The following is a 25,994-nucleotide window of genomic DNA, read 5'->3' as shown; positions in this document are numbered from 1 at the left end:
ATGGTAAAAATTTGCTATAAAGTCAGAACATATTTCAAGAAACACCCATTTTACCCCACAGAGTGAAAGACTTTAGGCTGGAGTACGACACCAAAGTTAGGAAACTGTAGTTTGGGAATTTCATGCGGCACTGAGAACCATTCTTCTCCATCGATACAATTTAACCGGAATGAACAGCATCTTATGAATCTTGTTGTTGCGCAACACCCCCCCCCTCCTTTCTGTCTCTACTGTCTCACTCTCTGCTTCCTCTTCTGAGAGGGGAGATGTGCTACCAGCTCTCCTTCTAACGGGTTAATTGAGTTTCCTAAATCTGCCGGGATTTACCCTGTCCAGGACTGAAGTAAACTCTGTTTAAGCTGGTTTCGAGAAACGATTCGCCTGGTTTTCTGACGGCCTACATCCAGGTGTCCCACCCTTCTTCCCCCTGTGAATTAGCCAGACTGAGCAGCCTACAGCCAACTAGTTTCACAGAGCACACCTGTTAACGGTCGCTCGTTCTCTATTTTACAACTTGCATTTGTTATTGAACCAGGTAGGTTTTAGTGACTCGGGCGAGTCCCAAGGATGACGTTTTAAATTTGGGCTACCAGCAACCTAAAAACATTTTAAACTTTTTCCTCTCCAGAATCAAACATCATAGCTATTTTACAACCATCAAAGAACTTTAAGGTGACTCATTAACTGAATGTCCACAACATCTTTTAGATTTTCTTTATGCTAAATATTTTATTAATAAGGCAGTTTTGCAAGGGTCAGTACAGCTTAATTCAGTAGCAGAAATAATCAAATAAGTAAAATCAATCATCTAGTCTGTCTTTCCCTACTGCTGATACTAAGAACTAAAAAAAAAAAGGGAACCTTTGAGAGAGACGGACGGAGTTTGACGTTTCGAACCCCAGACCTGGCTTGATGATGAAGAAGATGTTGCAGCAGGAGGAAGATGTTGATCAGCGAAGGCAGGGATCTCCGTGATGATTGAAGATGAAGAAGGTGCTGCAGCAGGAGGAAGACGCCGATCGATGAAGGCAGGGATCTCCGCAGGTCTGATGAGCCTCCTCTCCACATGGATGGTGAGGTCACACAGGATGTGGTGCTGGCAGGAAAAAAGGCACCAGTTCTTCTTCTTTGTCTTTGCCTTTGTCTTCATCTTTGTCTTTGGGGTCTGAACCCAGCTGATGAGAGAAGTGCGATTTGAAGCCACAGGTTGTGGGCCTGACGGGTTGGTCTCCATGAGAAGGACAGTCTTCGGCTCTGTGGCCCCGGCTCTTCTTCAGCTGCAGAGTTCTTTGTCCATCTCGATCTTGGCTCGAAGCTGCCCGGAGGATCCAACGAAAGGTTCCTCTTTTGCACCCACCTTTTATAGGGTTTATCCACCCTTTTGGTGCGTTTTCATTGGCTGTCTGCTTGGACAGATGATCTCATATCCATCACTGTCCTTCAGACATTATGTCCTGATATCTGTGCTAATGTCTCAGGGTTGCTCAACCTCCTGTCCATTGTCTTCACAACCTTTCACCTAAATAAGGCGTTGATCATCTCTGCTCTCCTGTTAGTTCCCCTTTTTCCCTTAACCGTTCACCTTTCACCTACTATCTACCTACAACATATCAGTGATGTTTAATTGCAGTTACACCTTTTTACACCATTTCAAGTTCAATGTAAAAATCACATTTATATCACATTTATTTTCTTTAGCTTCTCTGATTTAGCATTCATTTATAATTTTATAACCATAACTTATATCACATTTATTTTCTTCAGCTTCTCTGATTTATCATTCATTTATGATTTTATAACCATAACTTATTAATTATACTTATTATGATCTTAATGTGAGTTATTACAGATGTTTTTCTGAAAAGAAACCAAGAATAATCCATGATTCTAATTATTTGATACTAAAGTTACGGTTACTGGTTTTTCTTATAAATGTTCTCACAAATGTAAGTGTAAGTATTATTACAAGTAAACCAATATTAATATAAGCATTTTACTTTGAATCTTATCAAATTACTCAAATGTTTAGATTTCATTCTTTAAAACTTTCATGCTTTAACCTAAGGAATAGTCTCAGCTATTTTTATAAATCTGCAGGCTGGAAACTTCCTCTTTTTCCAGGAAACCTGCTTTTCCTGTTTAATGACTCTCTCTGACTGACTATGATTTCTTATGATTAGATAGAGAAAAGTAGAATTAAAGCAAAGTTTGCATGAGACAAAAACAACACACACAACCAGATTTATTTTATTGACACTTAAGTCTACTGCTGGGCCTAGATGTCACTTGAGTGATTCATTTTAAAGATAACTTTATTTATTATTACTGTTAAACTAAAATCTCCAGCATGGGGAAGTGGGATGAGCTCGGATTTTCTTGACAATCTACCGTCTACATATTTAAACACAAAAAAATAACCAGAACCATTTAACTCCCATTTTCAAGTCAAAGTTCGAAGTGGAAATGTACAGTAGTTCCTCTGCAGTCGAGAAAAGTCTGCAACTTCAGTAAATTATATTCTATGTTTAGAAAAGTGTAAAAAACTAAACAGAATGTAGAAAAACATTTGTATTCCTAGATTTTTAAAAACTATTTATACTAAGTTATGTAAAGTCTCCCCAATTGATAAAAACAGCATTAAATGTATTTTAAAGGTGACCTATTATACTTCCTTGAACAGGTTAGTATAGATCTATATGCTGTAAAAACATGTCCATCATATTTTAGTGTAGTCAGTTCCTTTCTGATCTTTTTTAGCAACAAGGGCGTCTTGTGACTTTAAATCCTAGTAAACTGCTGGAAATGTGTTGGAACTCGCTTGTGTTGCTAGGTAACGAGCTCTGGGCTAGTGTGGGGTTGCTAGGTAACGGCCCATGGAATGCGATTTAACAATTGGGAGGTTTTTGAAATGACTCACTTTCCCAGACACAAAAAACTTTCGTGCCAAAAACCACCTGCTTTTTTTTTGTTCTTTTTTTTTTTAAGTACTTGGGTTGTTTTTCGCAGCAGTTGAAAATATGGCACATCAAACACATTTCTGGTAATTGGCTAAATGAAGCTGCACTTCGCAAAAGTGTTCACATAGAAACTGAACACACAATGTTCAGCAAAGACATCTGAGCTTCCATTATGATTGCAGAAGCTTTCACTACATAACACTTTGGTGCCACTCTCTCAATGTCATCCGCTATTGTCCAAACAACCTGGCAACGGAAAACAACGTCCCGACGCGTCTCTAAAGCGATTTTGACGCGTCTGGAGCGAAGTGTCTCTCGTCTGACTTCAAAGTGGACATGCGTCCAACTTGAAACGTCGTTTTTGCGCGTTCGTTGTGAACGCAGCATAAGCTTGTGGCTTGTTTATTGTTGTCATAGCAACTGCCTGCCCAAGTGTCTGTCAGTTACAAAGTTCAGAGACGTGTGACGTCACATGAGAGCTTTGTATTCCCAACATATTTTGTCTCAAGGCTCTTCGGTTCAGTCCCACATCCAGTCCAATCGATCCCAGGTATCAGTTCGCTGTAAAGAAAATAATTATTGTTTGGTGCTTAATATAGCTAATCCACGACATGTGTAAAGGTATAGCCAACACTTTAATTTAGAATAGTTTTCTGTTGAACATTTGGGAATTCAGCTGAAGAAGCAGGCCAAAGCAGGGCCTTTTTTCCTCCCCCGCTGACAGACACAAAGCTATAAAATTTACACTCTGATAGGAGTTACAGACTCTTTGGCGCCTCTCCCCGTACCTGGCGCGGCCCAGGACGAAGTCGTCCGCCCTTTGACTTAGATAAAAGCCAGACATCGGAGCTGAGATAGGGGGAGTCCCAGGATCTCTGGGTGTTGAGGGAGTTTCTGATTGGTCAAAGAACGGAACGCCTTGCCTGCATATATTAAATAGGGAAACACCTTTTTACTTTAAGATTCCGTGTTAAGAAAAAGAGAGAAGTTTTTTTTTTCCATCTTTTTCTCTCCAAGTTGGGCGCCTTTGTCTGTCTTTATGTTCGTTTGTCTTCCCTTGTGTGTCTTATTTTTATGAGAAAATGCATATCTCTGTTCCTCTGCAGCTTTGTTGTTCATTGCTTTGTATGAGATTAAACTCTGTGATCTGTGACGTCAACACGCTTTGTCGTTGTTTCGTTTTAACAGCACGCGGGTGCGGGTCGCTCATGGAGAACGCCGCTCGATCCCGGGCAAAAGGAAAAGAGGAAGGATCCAAACGTTTTGTCCAAAGCTAGCATTAATGATCCTCATTTTTAATATTTGGGGGCTTCGTCCGGTTCTGGAATCTTGGCGGGTGGCGGTCTCTCCCCGATCGATCCGTTCGGCTCGTGCGGTAAGACGTTTTTTAATTACTCTTTTGTTGTGCGCAGCCACGCAGAGTCTCGCAGCTGCAGGAGAATACAGATTGTTTTTAAAAGAGTCTGTTGTTTACTAATTGGACGGAACGTGCACACTACAAGTGATCGTGGCTGGTCGAGACAGTAGGAGTTTACGTAGCCTCTGTCGGAATTGCTGGGTTTGTTAATTGTCTTCTTTAGCCCTGAGGATTCGTTCTTGTGCCTCTGAAATAATGAATTTTTAAGTGCATGAAATTTAGTGTGGGCTTGAATCGGCCCGGAGATTTGACTCAGCTCCAGCGGACTTATATTGGCCTATATCGGTTAAATCTAGAAAAGTATGTTAAATTAATTTTTCTCTGGTGAAACATTGAAAAGGAGTTGAATCGCTCTATAGGACTTATATTGGAATCAAGCTGAATCGCTTTATTGGACTTATATTGGGTTTCGCGTTGAATCGCTCTATTCATCGGTTAAATCTTGAAAAGTATGTTAAATTAATTTTTCTCTGGTCAAACATTGAAAAAGGGGTTGAATCGCTCTTGAAACAGGACTTATATTGGAATCGAGCTGAATCGCTCTATTGGACTTATATTGGCTTTTGAGTTGTATCACTCGGAGGACTCAGTTTACAAGTTGGAAAATTCACAGGATTGGGCCGAGTTGCATCACTCGCGGAGAATATAGGACTAAGTTTATAAGTTTGGAAATTAATGCAGTTTTTAGCCGGCATTTTATTTTATTTTATTTATCCCCCGTCTGTCTTTTACGTTCGTCTGAAACCGTTTGTGTCTCTGTATTTCTCTGTGTGTACTGATTTGTGTGCCGGCTGCCGTGGAAGTGCGCTGTTTGTCCTCCAGAGTTTTGTGGGTGTCTGTGTGTCTGTGCGTGTGTATGCGTTAATTGCTTTGTGCGGAACGCTGTTTGAAAAGCGCTGCTTGTGTGAATTTGAGTTGATTTTGCTGCGTTTTATTGTGAAGTTATTATGGACACTGAGTTGCGACACGTGCTATACGCTATTTTATGGTCGGGGTTCGTCTTAACGGGGAAAGTAGAACGATGGCGAACACGTGGTCGTTTAGTTTAAAAATAAATAAATAAATAAAATAAGAGATAAGTAAATAAAACTGGTACCAGAAAACAAAATTATTGGTTGTGGTTTGATTTTTACATAACTTTGAGATGTCTCTCTTTTTAAACGTGCACGGGGAATTAAAAGGTTCCTGACGATTGGACTTTAAAATTAATTAAATTGACACATGAAAATATGTTAATAAAACATTGGACAATTCCTGAAGCTTCAGTAAATTTGATATAAATTTCAGTAAATTTGATAAAAATTACAGTTAAATTTGATAGAATAATGACCACAGACTGACACTTGGGGACTGATGAAATTTTGACTGACTATAAAACCTGGCCAGATGTGTGTGTTTTGTGTTTTCTGTAATGTGTTGTGTGTTTTTGTTTGTGTTATAATTCATGTTGGTTTGACAGAGTGTGTGATTGGAGATAAAATACCATTTGGTATTTTATGTCATATAAATACTGAATTTTTCTCAGTGCTGTTTGATGGTGCAAAATTTCTAGTTTTTACAAACATCCTCTGTGTTAAATTGAACTAACTTCTTAAAATTAAACAATAACAGCAGTAAGTGTGACCTGCAGTGTACAGTTTGGAAGGTGATTAAAGGATAGAATCTTGATAAAATACATTATCTGAACGAATTGAAATTACAATATGGGTTCTACGGTTAAATAAATGAATAAATAAATAACGAAAGAAAGAATAAGCCAAGAAAATTAGGTCACAGAGGATTCTAGAAATGCTGTCTTGGCAAATTAATAGTTAAATACATAAATATGCTGAATGGATAAATAGATAAATACATAACTGATTAGGTACAGCTATGAAATAAATTAAATAAAAATTTATATAGACTTGAGAACTGAATAGTGGATATAATGTTAATTATTCCTTCTAAGGCTGTGAAGGTAGTAGGAAAATGGAATAACATACAATGAGTAAAATAGGATTTTTTTCATGAGTTGAGGATAAGAAAAAAAAAAAAAACGAAGATTTTTAGAGAAACAGGCTCTAACTGTAAGAGGTAATTGTTCAGATAACAACAAACTGCAATATACAACTGACTCTAGATATTTTCACAATCAGTCTTTTTCAAACTGACCAAAACTTTACGATAGATAAAATATTGTTGAATCTACAGGACTTACTGATAATTAGACAGAATAAATTAGAAGTCACTCTCTTGTTAAATAGAAATTGATTTAATATAGAAAATTTTGCTAAAATTTACGAAATTTGTTGTTGAAGGATAATATTAAGTTAGAAATAACTTATGGGTTAATCAAAGAGGATTTGGTGGAACTTTTTTAGAGAATAATGTAGATTAGGGGACTTGCAGCAGCCCCCTTGCAGCAGCTCCGCAAAAAGGGGGGGGCACAGACCTGTGCTGTAACTTCTACCCCCACTAGATTCAACTAATTAACATGTGAAGCCTCTTTGCAAACCACGTTTTTAAGTACAAAACAACCTCTGCTCACAGAAGTTCAGCAAGGGAGAACGAGCAGCTGTAAGGCACGTGATTTTCTCCCCCATTGTTTAAAATACCTCCTGATAAACTGTCTGAATATAAGTTACAATTGTAGTAGTGAGTAGTTTAGGATTTTATCTTTAAATTTCTTTTCATTAGTCTGACTTTTTATTTGGCTATTTGTGTCAGTTCTTTGTCTATTTTGTTAAATATAACAAATTATTATTTTTTTTTTTTTTTGAGTTATCAGTTTCCTCTGGACCCGTTCACCAGGGGATAGGGAACTTTGGTCTTTAGTTTAATTTCTTTCATTTGTAGATTTGGTTATATTCTGACCAGTATTTTTCGAAATTTATCATTTTTACATTTTCTTAACTAAGACTATATTTTTTCTCTTTCAACGTCTCTCTGGCTGGTTTATGCATAACCTTCACTGAGTTTTTAATTGGTATACACGTTTTGTCAAACATTGCTGAAAATTTTTGAGAAGTTTCTACGACGAATTATTTGATAACATGAGAGTGAAATTGAATACTGAGCTTTAAAACTGTAATGTGAAATGTTTTTTTTTTTTTTTTTTTTTTGAAAATAGTAATCTTGAAGGTTTAAAGCATGCTATAATAAATTGTTCTGTTTGTTTTGACAGTTTGCCTGTTAGGACGGGGCGGTATTGGGTAGAATTTCTCAGTAAAATAATGACCCCGTTTAATCAACATCGTTAGTTAACATATTAGGTACTGATGATACATTAGCCAGTAATGTATCATACAGAGGGAGAATATGTTATGGGTTATTTTTATATTACTTAATTAGATTACTGAAACACTTATATTACTTAAACAAAACTTTTGAAGAATATGTCTGATATGTGCTTATTTTAAATGGATTTGAGTTGTTCTCCATTAAAACATTTTCTGACAATGGGCTAACATATTTTGAGAAAATAGATAAATTTATAGTGAAAATGAAGCATATTTTGGTTAATTAACTTGGGAAAATAATTATAGAAATTAAAATATTATTGTGTCAGCCATTTTCAGAGCATTAATTTAATGGAGCATGAATGTTTTAAGAAATGTTTTGAAGAATCTGTCATTGATTAAAGTTATCATTAATCAGGAAACGTACACAGGTGGGATTATAATGATTTTTCTAAACTTGATTTTTGTTTTGATTTACATCCATTTAAAACGATTTTGAATAAAACTTTAAATTCGACGACAAGTATAACCCTAGGTACAATTGGTGTATTTTGAAAATGTCTGGATTTGTTTCATTATAATTTCTCCAAGTCTAACTTTTGAATTTTGTTTAAGGAACGCATGTAAAATGATTTACACAGATAACCAATAAGATCTAGTTTGTTCTATGAAAGTAATTTAAACTGGACTGTTTAATTCACATTGTTATTCATTTTTTGGTGGTACATGTAAGCTTTACAACTACATTTTTAAGTTTTTGTGATTGTTTTGTTTCGTTTGTTTAATCCTATTTTTACAAGATTGGTTTAAGAAAAGATCTGCATATGTTTAACATTCTGGGAACATGTTACTTTGGAAACATGTCTTTTGAAGCAAATGATTACAGGGTTTTGGTGTTTTCCATCGGTTAGGAGCTATAGTATATTATAATAGAAACGTAAATTGAAGGGATCACATCCACCATTTTATGAACAGAACTGGACAGAGTAGGAGATAAGGTTTCACGTGATGTGTTGCTCATGGTTTTGCACACAGACTGCCCTGGAGCTCGGAGCTCCAGGACTCTGGAATCTGTCATACAAGCTGTGTCATGCGAGGCGGGGGTGGGGCTGCTTGGAGAAGCGGCTTCACACTTATTTCGAAGATAACAGCCACAGAGCCACGAGCGTTGGAGGATTCACTTGAACACAAAGTGAATTGAAGATGTTTGTGTTGAATTACACAAATGAATGATGCCTTTGGATAAATCTGATCTCTGTTTTGTCATTATAGTTTTGCAGCTGGTTTCCTGGTGCCCTGCGGATGTGGTCTCCTTCAAAGTCTGCGTTCTTTGATAAAAAGGATTAAAATAATTTCCCTGGATGGAAAATAACAAAACAAATTCATTTTTAGGTGAAACCATCGTTTGATTATGCTGACTGTAATGAAGATGATATTAAAGAATGTGGTAATTGTGTTTCTGATGCTAATGAAATTCATGTTGAACACAAAATGTCTGTTTAATGACCTGTGACAGGTCGTTTCTTGAGGTTTCCAGTCGAAGAAGATCAGGCTACAAGAGGATCATCATCGACATTAATTTTTATTGCGTGTTTTTCGTTCGTTGGGAACTTTGAAAAGGACTTTCGTTTCGTTTTTTGCGCGCATTTTTTTGAACATTTCCTGACGAAGACTTCATATTTTTTAAGAGACTGTCGATGGACATTTAAAAAAAAAAAAAAAAAAACAGAAAAAGACGAGCAACAGATTGTAATTTTGTGTCTTTCTCATTTGACAGGTTGTACTTGGATGGTGAATGTTGTCTTTTAAGTTGCAGAGCATTTCTTACTAATTTTACTATGTATGTCCCTGTTTTATTTTTTCATTTTTCATTGTGCACTTTGGGTTTTGTTTATCCTGTGTTTTTGTTTTATGATTTTATATTTCTGTAAGGATAAGTCGTTTTTACCCTTGGGTTTTGTTTGAAAAGGGGGAACTGTATATAATTAGGCTACGTCAACCTTTTGTTTTCTATTTTTTGTTTTGTTTTATTTTTTTAATACATAGTTTTGGTTCTGCATTAGAAGGCTTAATCAATTTTTATTGAGGTCTTTTTGAAGACCTCAAAAGGGGGAACTGTAAAGAAAATAATTATTGTTTGGTGCTTAATATAGCTAATCCACGACATGTGTAAAGGTATAGCCAACACTTTAATTTAGAATAGTTTTCTGTTGAACATTTGGGAATTCAGCTGAAGAAGCAGGCCAAAGCAGGGCCTTTTTTCCTCCCCCGCTGACAGACACAAAGCTATAAAATTTACACTCTGATAGGAGTTACAGACTCTTTGGCGCCTCTCCCCGTACCTGGCGCGGCCCAGGACGAAGTCGTCCGCCCTTTGACTTAGATAAAAGCCAGACATCGGAGCTGAGATAGGGGGAGTCCCAGGATCTCTGGGTGTTGAGGGAGTTTCTGATTGGTCAAAGAACGGAACGCCTTGCCTGCATATATTAAATAGGGAAACACCTTTTTACTTTAAGATTCCGTGTTAAGAAAAAGAGAGAAGTTTTTTTTTTCCATCTTTTTCTCTCCAAGTTGGGCGCCTTTGTCTGTCTTTATGTTCGTTTGTCTTCCCTTGTGTGTCTTATTTTTATGAGAAAATGCATATCTCTGTTCCTCTGCAGCTTTGTTGTTCATTGCTTTGTATGAGATTAAACTCTGTGATCTGTGACGTCAACACGCTTTGTCGTTGTTTCGTTTTAACAGCACGCGGGTGCGGGTCGCTCATGGAGAACGCCGCTCGATCCCGGGCAAAAGGAAAAGAGGAAGGATCCAAACGTTTTGTCCAAAGCTAGCATTAATGATCCTCATTTTTAATATCGCTCAACAGAAAGTATTTTAAAAAGTTTCTATTTAAGGAAACGCAGCAACTTGCATCGAGTCATTGACTTGGAAAGTAGATGAATTTTCTTTGAAACAACTCAAACTTTTAACTAAGTTTAAGGATGCCGTTTCTCCCTGTTCTCTGCTGCTCTTCTTTTGTGCCGTTTAACAAAGCGCTCCTGACAGGACCTGTCCATCTCCTGACCTCAAACAAGGGCACCTTTTGATCACCGTTGCCAGCGCATGATGGAGCGCTGGCGGAGCGGCGCGGAGCACCTGTGGTCGTTGACCTCTGGGTGTCCGCGTGTGTTCCCGCCGACGCTGCAGATGTCTGCCGATAGATTTAGGAAAGGCCATTATTTCCAGCTGTTACGTTCAATATCACGAGAGAAACATTTGAAGGTTTTCTCCTCAACTTCAAAGAGCGGGGATTTATTATTTTATTTTTTTACCTCGGACTTGATTTATTTCATTTAAACATTGTAAACTGAATAAGTAATGCCTATGCCTAGTTTTAGACGAATGCAACATTACATTAAAGCTCCAGTATGTAACTTTTATTAAATAAATATGTTTTGGCAATAAGTTGTTCCATAAGTTTATTGCGATGAATAATGTTGTGGTAAGGACATAACGCATTCTTAAAACTCTAAATTCTAATGAACACTTAACACCGAAGACATTTTAAATATCTAAAATAAATAAACAAAATATAAATCAACAAATAAAATGGATTATGAAGCCTCTGTAAACAAAATTGTCCTTCAAGAAGCCTATCTGAGACCAAAACACCAGACTGGAAACTTTTATCATCCAGTTTTTGGTAGAAAAAGAAAAAAATATATAAAAATTATATATCCAGCAAATGGAAATTATTAAACTAATTTAAATTTATCATGCAATCAACTGATTATTGTCTATTCCTAGATTGTTATGAGACAGATAATCTATGAAAACACCAATTTTCTCAACCTCCTCCCTGAGCTACTTTTGCTGTTTAAAGAAATGCATCGCTCCCAACCGAAAGCAACCAATCAGAGACAGGGGCAGGGTCTCAGCGCTGTCAATCAACCTGATATACTCGCTGGTCAATGTGTTAATGGTGGAGAAATAACTTTCAGTTACAGGAAAACCGTTTTTCCACCATCATCGATGGCTAAGCTAACTAGCATGATCTAACTGCTGCTATGTCTAACTAATGCTAGTGTACCTAATGTGATGACTATCATGACATTAGCTATGACTAATAACTAGTGTTATGCTAGTCATAGCTAATGCTAGTCATAACACAAGTCATGACTAGCATTAGTTAGTCATAACTAATAAGTAGCATAACTGATGTTATGCTAGTTATATATCAATGGCAGCTGCAGCGCCACACGGAGGGTGATTGACAGCGCTAAGATCTGCCTCCTGGCTCTGATTGGTTGTTTCTAGTTAGCACTGGGAGAAGGCAGAGGAGCTCAATGTTTCCTCAGATTGTCTCATAACAAACGGTAAAAACAGTGATAGATTCAATATCAAAACATATATTGTTTCAATAAAAGTCACAAACTTTTGCGTTAGCTCCCTTAAATTCTAGTAAAGTGGTTATTTGACACCGCTAACCTTGGCTGATGTTTATATGGTTAGCAGGCCGCCAACGACCTCCTCGCTCCTACAATTAACAGCCTTCGACTCCCAGGCGGCCGCGCTGAGCCGAGCTTCCAAACAGCCTGAAATCACAGCGATTAACTCAGTCAGGCTTGCTGTCCCCATCCGGCTGCCATCACACCTGCTTCTCTGCCGCTGCGTTGCCAGGTTTGAGTGTGATTCCCAGAACAAGGTTTGGGGTCAGTTCGAGCCAGGCGGGTTTTTGTGCCTGTGGGCCACCGCTGAACTTTTTCTGAGGCGATCCAGGCGCTAAAAGAGAACGACTTCCAGCCAGACTTCAGGGATTCACATACTTTTTACCCCAAATGGATCCACAGCTGGAGAAAAAAAAAAGCATCTAAATCAACGTGGGGAGGTTTTCTTGAGCTTTCCAAATCCAGTCATCAGGGGCCCGGTGTCCTGCATGCTTTATACGCGTTCCTGCCCTGTAGTTACTGGCTGCAGTGCTAGAATTACCTCCTCAACATGTCAGCAGGTTCTGCAAGGCCTGGTAATAACTCACTGGTTTCAACCCAGTATGCTGGAGAGAAAACACGAGTTTTCAGTTTATTTAACGCATTCTATGTTCAACTTTTCAGACACAAGTAAAACAAAATAATAATCGGGGTGACATTTTGTGCTTTTTATTCTCTAAGTTTGTAACTTAACTTTTTAGATATTATTATTCTCTTTTTTGATAGAAGCGCATTTGAAGCACGTTTAAAAGAAGAAGAAGAAGAAGAGTTGGCTGTTATGGACACAGATTCAGTATCTGACAGTCATTCTTGAAGCAACCTTGAAAAAGTAACGGTCGAATGTAAAGCTGCGTGAATTTAACAAAAATTCTTTATCAATGAAACACAAACTTAAAAATCACCTATTGCAATTAATTTTCTTTCTTTCCATCAAACAGCCACACACTGTCAAACCTGCATTGATCTGTGCTTCTGCAATCCTTCTGCAGGCTCAAAAGGAAGTACGCCTTTCAAAATAAAAAACTGAATTTCACAATCACGTTAACCTAAACTGATATAAACTTTACTTAACTGTGAAAGACAAAAAAAATCTTCAAAACAAAAGGTACTGGACAAAATATATGATGGCCATAATGCTGTACAGTAAAGCTGTACATCTGTACGTCTTTGAAAAGCAGAAGTGGAGCCTCCTGCACAACCAATAATAATGCAGCAAGTGGTTTCTGGATGATAAATCAATAATAAAACAGTTATCTTTTCCAGCAACCATTGTACAGCAGTAAAACCAGCTGACCAAACGTGCTGGAACTCAGCTTGGGTTGCTATGTAACAGGCTGGGCTTTACTGGGGTTGCTAGCCAACGGGCTGTACCAGGTTTGTGATTTTACATTTTAAAAACGGCTAATTTTCCAGACAAGACACATTAAACTTCTGTCTGAAAGCCAGCTAGATGTTTTTTTATGAAATTCTTCTAAGTGCTTGGTCTGTTTTTAGAAGCAGTTGGAACTGAAATAGAAGAAAATATTAATCTTGCATAACAGGTTTGGTTTCACATCTTTATAAGAGACGCCAATAAATGCGACAAGTGCCGTTTTTTCCTCATGATACCAGAAACGGTAACATGAGTTTCTGTGCTTTTCATTCATCTTATGTTACAATAAAACAATAAACTGTCCCAATAAACGATTATATTGTTGTTTTGAGACAATAATACGATATATTGACAACAGCATAACAATGCAAGCTCACAGAACAATGAACTTACACTTTGAAAAGAACCCTCCACACTGGAGCTGGAAGATTTGAAAAATATTCTAAATAAAACACGGTAACCAAAGACAACCCATAAAAGAAAAACTGAAATAAAAACTTACGTACAACCACAAATAATGAATAACACAGATTATGAAACCTCTGTAAGCAAAATGCCATTAAAAAATATTAATCATCATAATGGAATCTCATTTTAATTGATCATAATTAAATATCTATTTATTATATTTAAATTTTCTGAGAAATTGAATTTTCCAGGAATAAACTGTTTACTCTGATGCTTAAATTGTATCACCTCTAACGTAAAAACATACCAGTTTCACCTTACGAACAGAACTTTTCCTCTGGTTTCAGTGTTTTCATGTCTGATAAATATGAACTTTAATTGTTTTTTAGTCACATTTCTTCCAGATGATAATAACACATAACTCACATTATCCTACAGTTCATTCATATTTAACCTGCACATAAAAGCCGTGCAAGATGAAAGGAAAATGAGTAGTAATCAGAAACAGGCCGCTGTTGTCCTGATCCGTCTCCTTCCTCCAGAACCGGGTCGGTGTGAGTGTTTGCCCTTGTGTCGGGGGGTGAACCCATCCACCACAGCGTCATTAAAGAGCCATTTGATGTTGGAGGGGCAGGTGATTAAAGTGTACTTTGGCTGGCCTTGGACGGCCCGCGTTCTGGGGATCTTCCAGTAATCCATATCCCCAGTCAGTGTGACCTAACGGGCTCGGCAAGGCCCAGTTAAGAACTCAATCCCCTCTCATTAATGGAGGTAATGACTGTGATCAATCTAAAGATGGTGAGGGCGAGCGCAGCGCCGACAGCGAGGTTGGAGCTAGCGGGATAAAGACGTAGGAGATGGAAACCAGGTGAAAGAAAGGAAAACAGATAAGAGGATTGATTCTGGAGGCGGAGAGGTAAATGGAACGGGGAGAGTAAGAAAAGTTTGAGCCCAAACAAACAACAAGTCTGAAGGAGAAAAAAAAAACTGGGTGGGGATGAGAGAGATAAGATTAAAGGCGAGTAATCGAAGACGGGACGCAATTAAAGGTGGAGGAATTGAGACGGAGGGAATCCCGAAGGCAACAAAGACGGGGAGAATTGGACGGGAGGTAAATCTGGACAGACCCGTCCAGATGGGACACGCCTCACCTGGCGGCTCCTTCACTGCCAAAACACTAAATATCACCAAGAATTTTATCTGATAATAGTAACACAGAAGAAAGGAACAGGGCCGGACGGAGACTTTTTGGGGACCAGAGCACATTTTCATTTAGGGGCCCCCAATACCAACAAGTCAACACCAGATGCTTTATCGTCCCTAATCTACTGTATGTGTGTAACATGCTAATTACCATTAGCATCTGTAATTAGCTAACATCATGTTATATACAGTGTATATGTATATATATAGAGATGTAGAGTGGTATTTAGGTGTGCCATATTATTTGAATTATTTGGAAATAACATCAGCTGATAGAGACTAAATTTTGATATCATATATTTCCCCAACAGTGACAGCAGCTAACAACAGGAATAGATTTAGCTATTACTTGAGTACAAACTTTTAAAATAATATAAAAATAGTTTTTCCATGTGTATGTATTATTCAGTGTCATATACTGTATATATATATATATATATATATATATATACAGTACAGACCAAAAGTTTGGACACACTTTCTCATTGAATTCTCTTGGGGGCCCCCTGCTGGTGTAGTGGACCTAAGCAGCTGCTTAACTCGCATATGCCTTGGGCCGGCTCTGCAGTGGAACTAGTACTTTTATATCAATCTTAAGGAGGAGTTAAAATAAGCTTTCATCTTTTTCTGAAGACTTACTTGTAAGTTATTTTGTCTCATTTTAAGTGTATTGAGATATTTGTGCTAAAAAGTTGGCCGAAAATACTTGGTAAGATTTTGTGTTTTTTCCGTTTTTAGCATTAGAGGAGGGAAAAGAAATCCTTCCACTCTGCTTAAACTTTCAGGCTATCACAAAACTCCCCTGATGTTTGATTACATTCTCCATTCAAGCTGGATTAGCCCCTTTAATTAAAATGATGAAGCTTTATTATAACCTGTCACAACTTAAAGGACAGGAACTCCTCAAACCCCCGGAGTCCTGTCAAATTTCATCCAACCTCCTGGCTCTTTTATTATTTTTATTTTGTACTAATTATGTTAGTTTTTTAAGTAGAAATGTTCACATTTATCTTCTAGATCTTCTTTTAAGGAGAAATTGATCAACAATCTTCTTAAAGATTTCAAAGCTGTTAGAAATCTTTTTTTATTGTGAATCATTTTGTTGAAAAAATACAATAATTAACGAAGCAGTAACATCTCCCTCAAATCTATAAATAATATTAAAAAGGTTTTCCTCATTTGGAGTTAAAATGTAAATAAATCACGGATGTTTCAGGACTTTTACAAGACATATTAAATATAACAACACAAAGTGATTTCTCTAGATGGAAAGTTAAAACTTCGCTCCATTCACTCATGTAACCATACAGCTTTAGCTTCTGTAAAAAAATACGTTGAATTTTACTTTATTCCTCCTCAATTTTATTTACTATTCAATAATTATTACATTAATTTAGCGTAAATGCTGCCTCATATTTTCTTATTTTAGTTGGCAATCAGTTCTGTTACCAGGTAATATATTATCACCTTATTAATCTGATGTTGAATATATTCCCAGATAAAAAATTAACCCTTTCTTTTAATAAGAAAATACAATTTTAATAAGAGTAATTTGATTATGAAGTATTTCTGCTCTAACTTGAGTAAAATTTATGTGTTTTCTACCCACTGAATGAAAAACAAACATGTTTTAACCAAAAATCCACCAGACCTGCAGTTTTCGTTAAACTGATTTGGAAAAAGGTTTTTTTTTGTTATTTATATGAATTATTGCCATTTTGGTCCTTAAAATACCAAAATTTCCACTTAACTTTATATTTTGTTCCTTCTGATGATGTAATTTTTACTATTAAATGATTGATAATTTGATCAGTTACTCAGTACTTGAGTACCTTTTTACCAAATACTTTTTCACTTTTACTTGAGTAAAAATATGTTGAAGTGGTTCTACTCTCAGCTTTACTCACCTCTGGATAAATGATAGACTGACATCTATTTTCCTGAAGTCATGCGCGCTACCTACACCACCGTGCGTTATTAGTGAATCAATTGGAACTAATTTCAGTGTAATTAATTGACATTTAATGGTAGGTCAGTTAATTGTTTGCATCGCTGCGGGGACCATCAGGACGGTCCTGCAGCTCCTGCCTCGCTGCAGCCAGCGGCGCTGCACAGCTGCGTCGGCGCTGCTCCCCTGACAATCTGCTCTTTAATAGCTAATATCAGGGTACATTTCCTCAGGCGCTGGGGTGGAACTGCGAGATGGAGAGATGCGCTGTGGGCATTTCTTTCAACCTCTACTCTCTGCGGTGCTGCTGTAAGGACACGAACACTCAAACCTAACAGGCTGCTGCTGAGTCATCAGTGTAATTCATCCCACCTCTCTGTGAGCAGACGCTCATCCAGCTCAGACAACATGCATGTTCAGTGATAAAGAATCTGAGTGTTACACGGCTGGCTGGACAACGACCCTCTTTCTGCATGTTTCTATACGTTTTAGACCACAAACCAGTGAAGTGGCACCACTGAAAACTACTTCTAAGCTTTGACGATGCATTTTAAACTTTTCTGAGAAGAATGAATTTAAAAGCCAGCAGCAAACGAACAGATGTAACGAGAGATGCAGCTAATGGAGACGGTAAATCTGCAAAACACAAAATACTACCAAGCATTCTTGGTCTCGTTTCTAGTGCAAATATTTTAGTAGTAAAATACAAGTAACTTTTCAGTAAGATACAGAAGCTTGTTTCAAGTACTTAATTCCTTAATACTGATGAAAAAGTACTTATGTGTATATATATATAAAATATATAAAATAACATTGAATAATACAAACTAAAATCTACATGTGTACTTGACTACGGTAAACTTAGTGTTTGTCACTTGATGTTATTTTCAAATAATTAAAATAATATGGCCCTCTTAAATACCACTCTGCATTTCAAAATAAGAGTTTTTGTTAGTTTGCTAAAATGAATGATGTAAGCTAATTTCAAATGATGTCAATGGTAGCTATGTTACACATAGAGCAGCTTAGGAATGATGGATCATCTGGTGTTGACATGTCAGTTTGGGGGCTCCAAATAAAAATCTGCTTAGGGCCCCAGAAAGGCTTGGACCGGCCCTGGTACAGTCCAGGCACTTTGTGTACAGCGAAAATGCTTTAATAATAACCTTTCTGTATATTGTGCTGCTCTAGCAGTTTCCATCCAAGTCGGAGGTAATGATAAAAGTCCAAAAAGTGAAAATTTACATGTCGATTTGTAATATTCTTACAGGCACTATGTCGTAATCCATATATGGTCATCACTCCTTCATGTTTGAGTGACTCAAAACGCTCTTTTTGTTTCAGAAAAATTTTTAAATTCTTTGAAAACCAACAGAAAGGCCACCTTTGGCGTTTTTAGATTTATTTTTTGGCTCTTAAATATGTATTTTTATTAATTGCTTTGGTGATTTTCATCCAACAAAATGTTTCGAGAGGGAAAGTAAGTCAAAACAAAAGCATAAAAGTTCAACTTTTTTCATGTTTTTACAGCTTTTCAGGCGTTTTGAGAAGCTTTCTTTCTCTAAAGCAGGAGCATTTGAAAGATATTTGACAATTGTAGTGAGTCTAAACTTATTTAATAAGAATAAAACTATTGGATTTTGCTTATTGTGCGACAGACATTTTTATTTTCAGCAAATAAATGTGAGACTTTAGCAAAAGAAAACAAAAAAGATTGTTTCCCCAACACATTTAGCTGTGGTGAAAATGTATTATTTATGAGTAATTTAGTCAGTTTATCAGTTTCTATTGCCCTATTTTCCCTTTAATTAAAATTGCTTTGCAACTGGAAGGAGTCTGTCAAAGAATAAAAGTTGTAACTGATTCCAAACACACATTGTGAGGAGCAGAAATAGAGAAGCAGTGCTTAGCTTCTTGACAAATATGGCAGTGTTTCACCATAATGACTTACACCGAGTAGCTGACTGCCAAAGTAATCTTAATTTGACAGCTCTGATGGCTCTGTGTGATCTGGACAACTTAAAACTTTTCCCCTTCAGTAATTCAAGAGGAAAAACTACAGCCTTACTTGTATTTGACGCCGTTTGTCAAGTTTCTTTGCTTAAAAACACAGACTTCAAATTGGAAATGGGAGTAAATGGAGTATTATTTGCGTGGCACAATCACACGTATTTTTAAAAACAGAAATGAGCAATCAGCCAGCATTGTTAACAACATAATTTCCATGAATCTAAGAGCAAAAACAAGCCATTTTAAATCCAGAAGCTCTGCCTCCCCGTTGTTTCCACCTCCTCTCGCTGCGGCCATTACTCCACCACCAAACTGAGACTTTCATTAGAGCCCGTGAAACACTTCAGCCGTTCACATAATGCAGCATTTATCCGCCTTGACTATTAATTCTTCTGACATGTGAGCACATTAATATTCATTACCCAGAACTGCTTGCGATAAACCAACACCCCCCTTGTGCTCCTGAGATCTCAGGCCTGTGTTATAGAATCGTGCAGGTGGTATTTTTTAGGGAAATTAACTGATTAATGTTTGTTGTCATCTCCTTTTTTTTATCTGTTTATTATGTTTACAGTTGCTTAAGGTGATCCAGGACTAGTTTCACATGTTGGCCTAAATATGCTGTAATTTTCCTATAAACTAAAAAATAGCTTTTTGTGATTCGCCAAAACTCATAATTACTTCAGAAATTGACATCTTTTGTTATATTTCTCACCCATGGAGGTCGCCATTTTTTAGTAGTTGTTTATCATATTGCGTTTGACTGGTGTAATTTCAGATAATGCCACGCTGTGTGAGTGAGGAGAATCTGGATTGCTTCCCACACACAAAAAAAGAAGAGCGCAGCGGCAGAGAGTGGAACACAACTTCAGAAGGACCTACATTTGTGCTCTCAACATTTCTCTCCAGAAGACTTTGACTCATTTGTATGAGCAAAACTGACAAAGCTTATAACTGGTGATCGTTTCCTTAACAAGCTAAAAATAAATGCCGTGCTGAGACAGGCAGAGCTGGACGCTCTTTCAAGTGCTAATGGAGCTATACCCCTGGCAAAACCACCGATCCCACCGGACCAAGACCGGACCCTAAACTGCTGTTGCCGAACCAGACACAAAGCCATAGAACTCCTTACTGGATCACACAGTCCGAGGTAAGTGTCATTCATTGTTTCCTTTATGAAGCTAAAAGACAACTTCATAAATGAAACACCAGCAGGTCCTACGGCCAGCTCTGTCCTCTTCCTCTGTTTGTTTCTCCTCATCTTCATCACCTCTTGTGATTTCTGCATTCCCATTAATTTAAATGCGCTCCAGTTCAAATTAAAAAGGCTTAGATGCTGTTTTGGCTTAACGGAGGTAGCACATTTGGAGCTTTAGACATCATCTAAAAGAAGACATTGAGGATAACTTCCTTTGTCACGAAAAGTAAACAACGGGCTGACGTCAGATTTTAGTAGGATTTCTCTTTTGTCTTTGTAAAAGACCATTTCTCCTGCTAGCGCTAAACTATCAAGTCTGTTTAGGTTGTATTTACCCAGAATGCCCTGCACTGTAGTCCACTTCCTGCTTTTGGAGACGTTAACTTCAACCAAACTGAGACCTTAGTTTTTAGGCAAACCAGAGTTCCCTTTTTTGATCCCCATCAGAGTTCAGTTATATGTTCACACTTCCCCAAAATAAACTGGACTTTCCAGACAAACAAACTGGATCTCGATTAGCTGGTGGACTCCTGCCAGTCTGGAAACTGTCCAGCAATAACCTAACAGCAACAGTGAAACATGGAGGTGGGAGTGTCATGATCTGGGATGCTTTGTTGTTGTAATCCAGCTTACTATAATATAATCCACCACTAAATTTACTGTGCATTTGATTATCTAAGAAAAAATGTGACATTATCTGCAAAAAATGAATAAATAAAGCTGAAGCTGAACTGGACCTTGCAACATGACAAGGACTTAAAACACACCTATAAATCCACTGGCTGAGGATTAAGGAATAGAACGTCCTGTACCGAGTCAGAACCCAGGCCCATTGTATTTCAAAAACAGAGACTCTCATTAATAACATACATGTAAATCTACATCACTTCAGCTCTGTTCTGCAGTCGTAAATTTCTGTTACAATGAGAAATGGTTTTAGAGACCACAAATGGAAAATGTAGTTTTCAATTTTTAATAAAAAAATCCCATAATCTTATAATTGAGTAACAGTGCAGCCTACGTGGGAGTTTAAGGTTCTAATCCAGAAAGAACAAATTAGCCTTGACATTTTTATAGGAGGGATGTAAATCTCTAAAATATTCTCTCTAAAATGGAATAATACAACTCATATTGTGCATTAAATGCTGACAGTAGTCATCTTTATACCTTGGTGATATAGGACAAGCTGCAGAAAATTGATGGAGGCCTGGAGCCGAGACAGTTCAATGTTTCTGCTTCTTCTCTAAATTTCCAAAGTCAAAGTGCCAGCTTTTACAATTTCTGCTGACTAAGAGAAGATTATATTATCCTGCACATATGTTCGTTCAGGAGACAGAAAAGGACTTATCAGCAGTGCAATTTGTTGCCAACTCAGAGCAACGAATAATCAGCATCTGGTTCCTATCAGTTGCTGAAAGATTTATTTTTTGCAAACCACTTAATGCGTGTTTCGTCCAGGACATAACCATGAAGCAAACACCTGGCCAACATCACAGGATTTACACCACTGCTTGCACACAACAGCAAAAATACACACTTTTAGCAACAATGTGTTCCTGCCAAAATTTTAATTAGAAAAATGGCACATTGGATAAAAACACAGAAAAGAATCACTTTTGGTATTCTCTGTTATGGAAGTTGAAATAAAGGGTGACATTAAGCCTTCATAGGTTTTTATTTCCTAAAAAGAGTGAAAGGTGTTTCTGTTTTGATTATTTCTTCTTTCTTTACTTCAATTTTGCCTTATTACATCATTCTTTTGTGTAATAGTTATTGGTTTATTCTTATCTTTATTGCTTTTTCAATCAGTCTTTTCCTTTCTGTTGTTTATTATTAGCTTCAGGAATTCACTTTTACCTCTAGAGTTCAGGTGTTGCTGTATTTTTCTCTAAATGTGGCGCTACACATGTTGACTTTGGTCCAAGAAATGTTGTTCTACAAATACTGTGGCTCTTTTGGAGGCAATGTTACAAATATAACTTGTAGCAGAGCATTATTTTTAAAGGGACAGGATTTTTTCTTGGCAAACCTTCCAAACAAACCATCGTAGTTCATGTTAGCTTTTCCTTAATCACACTCTATAGGTTGAACTACTTTTAAATTGCTTATTAGAATATAAAGTTATTAAAACACAACACAATGTTGACTGGGAATCTTGTCAAAGTTAGTATGTGGATATATTGTCGTGCAGGACCATAATCTCTGTTTTCCCATGAACACAAGCAGAAACAAATAGAGTTTTCATATGGATGAAAGATTGACAATTTTTTTCATTTTCCCAGATATCTAGCTTTGTGTGAACTGAGCAGCTTAGCATTCCTTTTTTCTCAGTTTCAGTAGAGTAACTGTCAGTTTTTTACATATTTTTCTTAACTGACAGAGAAAGGACTAGGTGACCTGAAACAGCCGTAAAAAGGATGGCAATGAGCATCGAGTGTTTGGAAGGTAAAAACCGGCTTCTGAAAATATGTTTCTCTAGAGGAACTAAAAATCACTCCTGTTCCCTGGAGCTTAAAAATCTGATATTTTCTCTCTAAGCTGGGAGTTTGCTGTGATCACATCAACCAGTATGTAGATAGTTACGATCCACAGAGAGTTTGTTCAAGGCCTAAAGAGATTAAAGGTGACCTATTATGCTTCCTTTAACAGGTTAGAATAAGTCTACATGGATGCAGACGTGTTGCAGCGTAACGTCACATATGCAACATCCTGCCCCCATTTTCCCACTGGTGGGCAAAAAACTGCTTGCTGACGATAACCAGCATTGGTTTTAGCTGTCAATTTGTCAACATAAAGCACTAAATCTTAAATGTACGCCTGATATATAAAAGAAAAAGGGACGCGGTGATTTGCTACTAATTGTCAACACTATGACAGCTAGATAACAACCATAGTCAGGAAAAGGTTTTAATTAAGAAAACATAAGAAGGGAAAGAGAAGTAGATTAATTATGCTAGCTTGACTATGACAATCTTAACATGTCGATGTGGTGTGGAATTTGGTGTGTTTTGGTCCAATTTAAACAATGTAGACCTAAACACCAGCTCTGAGAGATCATCAGTAGAGCAGGTGCTTAAATTAGCTAATCAACCACCGCTCTATTAGATTAGCTAATAGCAGCGGTAGCTAATCTATCACAAAATAAACATCAAGCATGAAAACTTAAGACTGTAATAGACTGAAAGTTATGTTCTTTGTGTGTGAAATGTTTCCTGTTTTATGGAGCTGATTCCTGATACATTAGCACCGTTGTTAATCAGTTGCTATGGAAACGAGTCTGTGAGAGCGAGAAAAAAAATAAAACAAGGGTTTTCTGCATTGTTTTTCCCTTTGCTGTGGCGCACTGCACTAAATTAATCTCCAGGTTTCATTTTGTTAACAGGAATAGTTCTACCACGTCAGCACAGATATGGATGGCCTGTAAAAAAAAAAAAGTCTTTTCGCCCTCCATGCGCAAAATTTCTGGATGTAAACAATAACATGCAAAGTGTCAATACAAACCGTGTTCATTAATTTCAAAATGGCTTTCAAAGGCCATTGTACAGCACATATTGAGTAAAACTGGCTGCCCAAATGTGCTGGAACTTAGCTTGGGTTGCTAGGTGACAGGCTGGGGTTGCTAAGTAACGAGTAGTGCCTGCTGATTTTCGAATGTCTTTGAAACGGCTCACTTTCAGGCCAACAGGAAACATTAAGTTATTGTCAAAAACTGGTTGGGTGTTTTTTTTAAGAGGTTGGACTGTTTTTAGAAGCAGCAGAAACCCAAATGGAAGTACAAAAAAACCCTGTGAATTATGCATATCCATCCCGTTTAAGAGCCTGTTACTAACAGGAGGAGGAGAAAGTGCATTTTAAGGTTAACGTTGCTGAGGTGCTGAGCTGCATAAAGCCTAGGGAGCGTGTGTCGGGGAATGCGTAGAGGGCAGGAAAACACAGACCTTTCCTGTCTGTGCCGTTGGGGACCTGCAAGGTGTTGATGCCCTTGGCGTTCTCCTGGTTGGCCGTTTCCTTAGTGACCGCTGAGCCTTTGAGCTTACTCTTCGGGGTTTCCAGGGCTTTTAGCTTCTTGGCATGTTTGGTGCCCTTGTAGTGGGCCAAGGCCTGGCTCTGTGAGAGGACCAAACAAAAATATATTTAGCAGGCGAAAGCAGCAGAATGTAGACGCAGGATGGAAAATAAAGAATAATACGTCTATACAACAAGCTAAACAGGATTAGCAGAGCAATGGAATGGGAATTTTTATTTAGTAAGTGTTTTATACTGCTTTTTGTTTTTGCACCGGCTAAATAAATTACACAAGAGAATCTATCATACAAGACATGTTTTTTCTTCTTTGTAGTAATTCTCCTTTCTATAATTTCTCAAATATCCAACATTTGATACAAGATGATCACTGAGCAGAGAAATGCAGTCAGCAGGATTTAGGGCCAGTGAAAAAAGCCAAAACCAAAAGAGAGGCCTAATTTGGAGAAAGCTGCCTGGAGCCCACTCTGAAACATCTTTGGAAAACCACTGGACTGGTCCTAATCCTTCCATTTTTAGGCATTTTGTGTCCAATCAGTGTGCTTTGTTCAGTGGAGGAATGACATGAAAGTGAACACACAACGAATAGCAGAGAAAAAAAAAATCTTCCCTGCTATCCAACTTTACCTAAATGAGAAGGTGGAGCAGCTAAAACACATTGTAGAAATCAACTAAAGAGACACAAACCGCTGGGAAAATCAATACTTGACTGCAGAAAACAGACTTTTGTTGCATTATTAAGGTTCTAAATGATGCATAAAACCTGAACACTGACAATCCTGGAGATCAGAGATGATTTTTTTTACCTGTACAAACTTTGAAACATAACAATATTTTCTTTTTTTTATTCTAAAAACAACCATATCTTCTGTTATTATTCTGGTAAAAAGTTGTTTTAGTTTCAGAATTTCACAATGAAAGATTTATAAATATTTGATCTAATGTTTATGTAATTAATACACATGTTTACAAGTTTAAAAAAAAATGGCAGAAACCCCATTGGCACATCTGACAACTCTCATAACAATGCACTGCAAAAAAATATTTTTGGTCTAGTTTCTAATTCAAATAACTACAAAACGAAACTAACTTTTCAACAAGATAAAGAAGCTTGCTTTAAGTCAATTACTCCTTAATATTGATGAAAAAGTGCTTGTTTTACTGGTAGATTATATAATATCAAAAACAAAAGATTGATTTATTTTAAGACATTTTACTCATCCTTACCAGGAGAACCAATAGTTGCAAGAAGTGAGCAAGGTTCCTTAAAATTTCCGCTTTTCTTTTCTCAATGGACAACAGAATTGTGCCGATTAATTATAGCTAAAAATATCGTGGATGAAGCATTGTTTGATTTTACAGTCGGAACACGTGGATTCACTAACATTCACCTTCAAGACAACAAATTGATCCAGACACACAGACAGGAGACGCAGACTCTGAGCTGTCCTTGTTTACCGCCGAGGATTTCCCAGCGTACTTTGCCTGTGGCAGGAAAGAAGCCATGATGGAGGGATGAAACTGCCTCTTGGAATAAATAAGTCAGCCAGTTTCAGGAATGCATGGATTATTATTTATGGTCCACAGCTAAACAAATGCCAGCATCGCCTGTTTTGTTTTCAGTGTTTAGCTCAGTCAATGCTGGTCCACGGGCTCCCCCTGGTGGTCTGTGAGGTACTGCACGTAAACGACCGTTTATTTGCCGTGACGTCAGCTCGAAGTGCGACGCTACGGCTAGCTTAGCAACGGACTGTGTTTAAAGATAATGATGGAT

At 37.4% G+C, this 25,994-nt stretch overlaps 1 protein-coding gene across 1 annotated transcript in view; it reads right to left on the bottom strand.

The window, feature by feature from the left end:
- Window positions 1-25,994, bottom strand: part of znf385d (zinc finger protein 385D) — a 106,231-nt gene that overhangs the window by 14,485 nt on the left and 65,752 nt on the right. Inside the window, exon 4 of the mRNA XM_032558641.1 lies at window positions 24,136-24,304. Coding sequence (XP_032414532.1) covers window positions 24,136-24,304 — 169 coding nt within the window. The remainder of the gene's footprint in view (window positions 1-24,135; window positions 24,305-25,994) is intronic.

This window comes from Xiphophorus hellerii, chromosome 3 (genome assembly GCF_003331165.1).
Source record: "Xiphophorus hellerii strain 12219 chromosome 3, Xiphophorus_hellerii-4.1, whole genome shotgun sequence".
NCBI lineage: Eukaryota > Metazoa > Chordata > Actinopteri > Cyprinodontiformes > Poeciliidae > Xiphophorus > Xiphophorus hellerii.
Note: the sequence above shows the minus strand (reverse complement) of the source record. Positions and strands in the feature narration are given on the sequence as shown.